This window comes from Etheostoma spectabile, chromosome 5 (assembly GCF_008692095.1).
Source record: "Etheostoma spectabile isolate EspeVRDwgs_2016 chromosome 5, UIUC_Espe_1.0, whole genome shotgun sequence".
In the NCBI taxonomy this organism is placed as follows: Eukaryota; Metazoa; Chordata; class Actinopteri; order Perciformes; family Percidae; genus Etheostoma; species Etheostoma spectabile.
In genome coordinates, this window is record NC_045737.1 from 36,397,200 (window position 1) to 36,405,454 (window position 8,255).

The 8,255-nt window shown below is 45.3% G+C and overlaps 1 protein-coding gene across 1 annotated transcript in view; it reads right to left on the reverse strand.

The window, feature by feature from the left end:
• The window catches only part of dbr1 (debranching RNA lariats 1), a 17,125-nt gene extending 9,154 nt beyond the window's left edge, over window positions 1-7,971 (reverse strand). Inside the window, exons 1-5 of the mRNA XM_032515249.1 lie at window positions 7,810-7,971; window positions 5,235-5,579; window positions 4,120-4,244; window positions 3,959-4,039; window positions 3,783-3,868 (exon numbers count right to left, since the gene is read on the reverse strand). Of these exons, the coding sequence (XP_032371140.1) occupies window positions 3,783-3,868; window positions 3,959-4,039; window positions 4,120-4,244; window positions 5,235-5,431 (489 nt within the window). The 5' untranslated portion in view covers window positions 5,432-5,579; window positions 7,810-7,971. The remainder of the gene's footprint in view (window positions 1-3,782; window positions 3,869-3,958; window positions 4,040-4,119; window positions 4,245-5,234; window positions 5,580-7,809) is intronic.
• Between the last annotated feature and the right edge of the window lie 284 nt (window positions 7,972-8,255).

Genomic DNA, 8,255 nt, shown 5'->3' on the forward strand with positions numbered 1-8,255 from the left:
GCCCAACTGGCCAACAAGCCAAATTGATGTCAGAAACTTTTTCCTTCTATTCCTCTTTTTTTCATTTCCTTTTTTTCCCTTTCGCCGCAATACATATCAAACGCCCTGTGTGATTTCCTCTTTTCCCTTTTTTCCCCTTTTGGTCACCTCCCAGTTCCCATCTTCTCCAACCCCCAACACCCCCTCCAGTTCCCCTCCCCTGCCCCCCCCCTTCCGCCGCTCGCCCACACACACTCCCGACTACTCCCATTCCTTTGCCTCTCCGCACGCGCCCCCCCTGCCGCCCCCCCCCCCTGACTCTCGGGTTCAGTTAAACCGTCATAACGCCCCACACTTTATTTTCCCCCCCCCCTCCAACCCTTTCCCCCCCCTGTGTTACCGGGTCTTCTTAGTGCGGCCCCACCCTGCCCCTGCGCCTTTCCCCCCTTGTATTTACCTGTTTGTGCCTGCCGATTTTATCCATGTCTTTCTGTTCACCCCCCAGTCCCGCTCCCGTGCTTCTCTCTCTCCTTCGCCCCCCAGATTTTTCTGTTATTCCTTTATTTTCACCCCTTTTTTCTTTTGTTCTTCCCTATTTTTTTTCAGATCATCCATCCCCCGCTTTCCTTCTTTTTTCCCCCCCACATCCCCCTCCCGACCCTTATTGTGCCCTGTTTGGATGGTCCCCCCCCTATCATTTCCCCTTTTCTACTCCCGCCTAACCCACATTCCCCCCATCCACCCCTTACCTAGCTTCGTCTCTCGTTCATGGGCGCGTCACCCTCCCCCTTTTCCTTCCCACCCCACCCCCCCTACCCTCCACCCCCTCTTGCCCCCCGGTATGGACCCCCGGGTTGACACCCCCCCTCCCTGTCATGCTTTCGCGAGCGCTCGCCCTGGTCCCTCCTCCTCTGCTATTATTACTCGTCTCGGTGGTCCTTCACCAGAAATACCCCCCCCCTTCGTGGCTCTTCGACTCGTGTACCTTGTCCCCCCTGTGAACGTCACTACCAAGTCATTTTATTTGCTGTCCCGTGTGTTTGTGCACTCCCTTATCCGCACGTTTTTTTCTGTGTCTCCCTACCTCTGACCCCCTCGTGTGCCTCGTTTCACCCGTGTACTTTATTCTTTTCTTTCTTCCAGCTCCTCATCTTTTTGTATCCCTCCCTTTTCAGTTTCTTATCGTCTCGTTTGCCCCCCCCCCCCCCCCCTACTCACCCCCCCCCCCAGTGTTTTTTCTTTTTCGGTCTTTTTCCCCCTCCCCTCCCTCTTTACCAATATTACAAGAGCATTGTTGTGTGGCACCTATAGGCAGAAGCCAGCGGTTCAACAGCCGGACTTGCAAATGGGCTTTCCTATAGCGTAGGGCGACCCGGCTGCGCAGTCAGACCTTAGTGACTGTAGGCCCGGAAGAGCCTCAGAGTTATCAGATGCATAGTAGCTCTGCTAGTATGCAGCTTTATCTTGCTGCTTCCCTACCCATCTTCAGTATCGTTATCCCAACCACGCCGTCAGCATTATCGTATGCCCATGGGGGCGCGTTCTCCCCTGGGTCCATTTTCTTGTTCATGTGCTTAAGGTGTTTTATCGATCTTTTCTGAGGTTGATGTGCGTCCCTAAGGAGTTATTTTTCTTTTTTTTTTATTTTTTTACGGGGTCCAGGCAGCTTTTATTGCTGGGTAGGATTTGAGTTTCCTCTGCAGGACTAGATCCCCCAGTACGAGTATGGCCGTGAGAATCTTAATCTCCATAACAGCTCCGCGTCTTCTGTCCGCCGACCCACGTCCAGCATGGTGGGATTTCACACCCACGTGTTGGAGCTCCGGGTTCGACTTGGGCCTCGGGAACCACGCGTAGTGTTTTCGTTTTTTCGTCGCTCCCCCATCTCCCTAACCACTGTGATGTCTTTTTGCTGTGCCTCCTCTCTTTTCTTTTTTCCCCCTGTTTTCCCCCTGAGCAATTTCCTTCCTAGTTTTCCTTTTTTGACTTCTACGTCCTCCTTGCATGGTTACTAATCCCCCCTCCCTTCGCCCCCTGACCTTTTTCTTCCTTTCCTTTTTTTCTTTTTTCGTTTGTTTTTCGCCCCCCCCTGTGTCGAAGATCCCGTCATGCCGAGGGATGCAGGAAGAAATCAGCCGTATAGAAATATCTCTCACTTTAAAACTGTTTCCTTTTCAGTAGTCAAGGGGCTTCTCTTTTTTATATTCCAATGCATTGATTGTGTACATTTGCTTCACATTGCAAAAGAATGGTGTTGGACCCCCCCATCCTTCGATTTCCTGGAGTCAGCCCCACTTCACCCCTGAGCCTTTTTCTCTTCTCTCGATTTGATCCTTGGTCCGTCCTCCTATTTACCATTTTCAGTACACCTATCCCCGTATCATCCCACCATACATTACCTATCATTTTTACTACATAGCCCACCAAATTATCGTCTTTTTTTTTGACTTCTCTCTTAGAATACTCCTAATTTAACAAATGTGGAATGATTTAATTTACCTATTTTTCTTGTTTTATTTTCAAATCTCTCCACTTAGATCCCTATTTTTGTTGACTAAATTTTTCTTACAAATACTGAAAGCAGCAGAAATGCAGAGCTGAGTCACTTTAATCTGTTTTATCCCCAAATAATGTCAGTAAAGGGTTATTTTATGCTTTTCCCCCTTTCTTTGTATGTTAATATATTTTTTGTTTGTGTAATGTTAATAGTTTATAGATCAAAGTCCCAAAGTCCCAAAACCACCATGCACCCAGAAATTGTCATCGTTGTCTATGTGTTTAATACTCAGTGCACCAGTAAGACCTCTCTCACCGGATGTTGCATAACCGCGGCGAATTTGACATGAAGATGTGCAGAGAACCAGTAGCCGGGCTGGAGGTGAGATAGAGCTCCCAGCAGCAGGACTCAGCGTGTTGGACTCCACTTCCTGACGCAGGAACTTCTTCTTCCGCAACAATTCCCCCGTATATCCGTAGTGGTAGATTCCACGAGGCCAGTCATGGCTCATGAAAATGTCTATGGGCAATCTGGATCTTAGTGGAAATAAAAACGAGTCAGTGCATTGTTTGAGCAGGGATTCTTCAACAGGGGGTCCGGGACCCCAAGAGGGTCCCAGAGTTACAGAGAGTGTGTGTGTGTGTGTGTGTGTGGTGTGTGTGGTGTTGTGTGTGGTGTGTGTGTGTGGGTGTGTGTGTGTGTGTGTGTGTGGGTGTTAGAAAGGCTGTATCAAAGGTAGTTATAAAGGCTTAGGACACCACACATTATTGTAGGCCCAGTTTAATCTGAAACTTAATGTTATACAATATATGAGAGGGGGTCCCTGAGCTGTCTCTCTCAGAGTGTTGGTGGAGATATGCTGCTGTAATACACGCTAAAAGTAGTGATATTTACATGGAGTTGGTGGAGATATGTGCTACCTACACACGCTAAAAGGAGTGTTATTACAGGAGTCTGGTGGAGATATGCTGCTCTACACACGCTAAAAGTAGGATTATTTACATGGAGTCTGGTGGAGATGCGCTCATACACGCTAAAAGTAGTGATTATTTACATGGAGTCTGGGGAGAATGCTGCTCTATACACGCTAAAAGTAGTGATTATTTACATGGGTCTGGTGGATTATGCTGCTCTCCTCTATACACGCTAAAAGTAGTGATTATTTACATGGAGTCTGGTGGAGATATGCTGTCTCTATACATGCTACAAGTTAAGGGGTCCTTGGCTTAAAAAAAGTTGAAGACCTCTGTTTAAGAGAAATAAATGGATAATATTCTGAAAGAGTACAAGCTGAATCTATATTTACCTGCTTCAATTTGAAAACCTCAATATTTCGGATGTGGTATACACTGCGGAGTGTGTCAGGATTGTATGGAGGGAATTCATGGTGACCTTAAAAGAGCAAACATCTCTTGTAAACATACTGCATAGTGAGTATAACTTCAAGCATTTAGACATTAAACATTTAAAAAAAAATCTCACCCCTTCTGTAGTCTCGTGATTTGAAGATCCCAGATAAGCCACCAATTCGAATCCCTTTGTAGCGAACAACGCCGGCATAACCTGCGGAAATATGGTCAGGCCTGGGAACTACCAAAAAAAGGTAGAGAGAATAATCACATGTGCTGTCTGCTGGTCCCTACCCAGATAATAAATGCTGGGTGCCACCCAGCCTCCATAAGGAAGTTCCTGCAGGTGGTTGGAAGCCTCGTGGTTCCCTCCGATGAAGATGGTCAGGACTGGAGCCTTCTTCTCTCCAGAATAGTACCTGAAACAAACGAGGTATCAACTGCCGCAATAAACCCACCGCGAAAGGCTGCAACATAACGCAAAAGACACCGATTCTTTTGTGTTAATTGAATAAAAATATCAGTAGAAAACGGCACTTTAAAATGTAGTCTCTGTCCCCGATGTTCCCTTTCCGAGATTGCTCTAAACTCCGGTGGATTTCTGAGGACTATGACTACCTGGTCCTCAGGTCTCTGCAGGGTAAATCCAGACAGGTAGCTAGACCATCTGTTCAATCTGAGGACTATGGTGACCTGGTCCTCAGATCTCTGCAGGGTAAATCCAGACAGCTAGCTGACTATCTGTCCAATCTGAGGACTATGGTTACCTGGTCTCAGGTCTCTGCAGGGTAATCCAGACAGCTAGCTGGACTATCTGTCCAATCTGAGGACTATGGTGACCTGGCCTCAGGTTCTGCAGGGTAAATCAGAGCTAGCTAGACTATCTGTCCAATCGAGGCTATGGTGACCTGGTCCTCAGTATCTCTGCAGGGTAAATCCAGACAGCAGCTAGACTAACTGTCCAATCTGGGGACTATGGTTACTGGTCCTCAGGTCTCTAGGGTAAATCCAGACAGTAGCGCATCGTCCAATCTGGGGACTATGGTTACCTGGTCCTCAGGTCTCTGCAGGGTAGAAGGTCTAGCAATGCGAGGCTACTTAAAATGTAACTGTCTTTAGTTTTAGTTTTTAGTGGTGCCTTTATGTTAAAGTCAATTTTGTTGATTGTTGGAATCTATTTCCTTTCATTTGTTTTAAATTCAACAAGCAATTTGTTGTATTTTAGCAGAACACTGAAAGCAGCAGAAAGGCAGAACTGAGTACACTTTAATATCGGTTTATTCATTGCAGGAAATAGCAATATTCAACATTGTTACCGCATATTTTCTTCATATTGTGCAGCCCTAATCTCACCAATGCCTTGCACTTTTTTTTTTTATAAACATGAAAACCAACGACCAAGAACTGACTTGTAAAAGGTCTGCATCGTCCTGTACTTGGCCGGGACCGCCATGCACTTCATGTCTCCTTCATTCCTCACTGCTTGGAAGTCTCCACAGCAAAGCAGCAGGTCCACTTTTACTCCTTCCTTCTTCTCCAGATAGCCGATCGTCTCGTAGATCTTGTCCAGCTCCCCGTGGCAACAGCCTTCTACCGCAATCTTCATGCTGCACAAGCCGGTACGCTGCCGATTCCCCAGAGAAAACCAAAGCGAGGGTTGGCGTGTGTTCTGTGCCCACCGCGGGGGGGGGGGGGGGGGGGGGGGGCCGCCACGCACACGGACGCTGAGCCTTTGTAGAGGATCGTTAGGTGATCTGTAGGGATGCAAATACAACGGAGATGCGATTCCTTTCACAAACTAAGTCATGACCAGAGAGCAATCACATGGTTTTTAGGGGTGGGAATCACCAGACGCCTCCCGGTACGATGTCATCACGATACTTATGCCAAGATACAATATTATTACGATGTTAAACATACTGCAATATTCTGAGATATATTGCAATATATAACCTTTTTTCTCAACTTCTAGTTTTTCCCAGTTTCAAATGTCCCCCCAACATGTCAACATGTTTTATCTAAAAACATTTCTCTGTTTGCTCATATCACTTTGCTACAAAATGAGATCAAGCAGACAAACTGACCAACACGTATATAATAAAAGATCCATACTTGGCGCCTGTGTATCGATACAGTATTGCTACTGAAAATTACAACGATACTATGCTGTATGCAATATATTGATATTATATGGATATCGTGATATGTGACTAGATATCGTCTTTGGATATTGTAATATGATATGAGTGGTGTTTTTTTCCCGGTTTTAAAGGCTGCATTACAGTAAAGTGATGCACTTTTCTGAACTTACCAGACTGTTCTAGCTGCTCTATTATTTGCCTTTTCCCCCCACTTTGACATTATGTCGACGTTAGCGATGATTATTTATCTAAAATCTAAGTGTGAAGATATTTTGTTGAAGGACCATTTGTCAACCCCAGAATATCGCCACAATATCAATATTGAGGTACTTGGTCAAGCACATGGTGACATCAGATTTTCTCCCTATCGCCCAGCCCAACTATGCTGTGTCGTGTTTCCCCCCCACCCCTAATGGTTTTAAGTCAGTAGGTTTGATGATTTCATGTCACTTTAGTTCAACCCTGTGAAGACTCTGGGGCGATGCTGAAGTCACCGTCCGTTATGCAGTTAAGGGGAAAGTTAAGGGAAACCTAACTAACAACGCTGAGTTACCGATCCTCCATTTTTAGCCCCGCAGATGTAGCACTGAAAAACGTAAAATGAAAATTGAGCAAACTTGACCAACTGCCACTTTGCTCGTATAAAAGCCATGATGTCTCTCTCTCATGGGGGGGCCAAATTCTCTGGGCGGGCAAAGCATAGAAAGGGGGGGGGTAACCTTGCTCCTTATGACCTCATAAAGGTCAAGACTCCAGATCAGCCAATCTGAGCTTTCATTGTCTTAAAGGCAGAGCAGGATACCCAGGGCTCGGTTTACACCTAACGCCATCCCTAGCCTATAGGGGACTATAGGCAGTCTGGGGGGGAACGCATATTAATGTTAATAAAAAAAAAAAAATGTCACACCATGGGACCTTTAAGATATTTGAGGTATTTAGCATTAAAGCGGTCTGAAAAACCCCACTTTCAAGTTTGTGCAAGCTTTATCCTATTTTTGAAAATGCCAAAGGGCAAGACTTCAATGTTTTTTTTCCACACGGAGGCCACATTTGATCAGGCGCTGATCAACAAGCCCTTTACTTGTCAAACCAGGACTACATTATCCAAGAGAGGCTCAATATTCTTTCAAAACGGTTTCAGATTTACAGTTAACGTTATCCTACTTGTGAAAATTAAAACGCAACAACAATAGTGAGATTTTACTGCGGAGGTGAGATTCTAGTTGTTTTGATCTCGGGTGAACAGCTGCTGTGAATACAAACAATGAGTTGCTGAACTGGATTGCACAGTAACGTTAGAGTCGGTAGGTCGATCGATCGATCGATCGGCAGATCGGTAGGTACCGATTGAAATCAGACTATGGACAGAACAGTCATGCTATGTTTCATCTTCATAGAAAAAGTGAAACAAACAAAGATTTACTGGACTGTATGTGAGCATTTCCTCAATATTAAATATTCAACAATGCACCTGGCTGACATTAGTCTTTTTTTGAGCCCCAGTAGCTTCCCGTTGCTGTGAAACCGTGAACACATTGTAACGTTAATCACTTTAATCTGACACATGTGGCTACTCTTGGCATTCAGACTAATGGCGTTCCCACAAGGCCTTTGCAACACTGTGTCTACCCTGTGTCCAGTTACAACATAGACTGTATATTATTAACACGGTCTATGGTTACGACACACTTTTAGTAAGCAACTTAACTGCTTAACTTAGCAACATCTCATAACAAGCGATAGCTCGCTCGGCTACGCAGTTAATCTAAAGGATCGATACATCGTGTTGAAACGAACCGATCGTGAACCATATCGACAATAAGATCACCAACTGAGTACTTACGGCGATGAATGGGTAACTGAAGAGTATGTGTGTCCGGTTTTACACTCCGTAAGGTCACAAACGCTTTCTGAAAATCATGTTTTTTTGCAGAGCCACCATAGAATGAATTTTCCCACCTCGCAGCTACCACTTAAAGCGCATGCGCAAGACGTCACAGACTCGAGCAGACTAGTTTTGGTGAGCGGCGGCAGATTCTGCTCACAAGTAATGTGGAATACACATGTTTACGTTTGGGTTTTGTTTAGTAGCCTATACATCGGGATAAAATTGGTATTTGTTACACAATCTGTATTTCATGTTTATTTTGTAAGGGTTAGGTTGCGCTGCATTCACTTGCTCCTCGGATGGTCCCATTTCTTTTTCTGTTGTCCTCGGGTCACATTTGACCCCTTTAAAAAATGTCTATATCTGAATTATGGGTTTCTTTTTAACCAAATTACCACAAA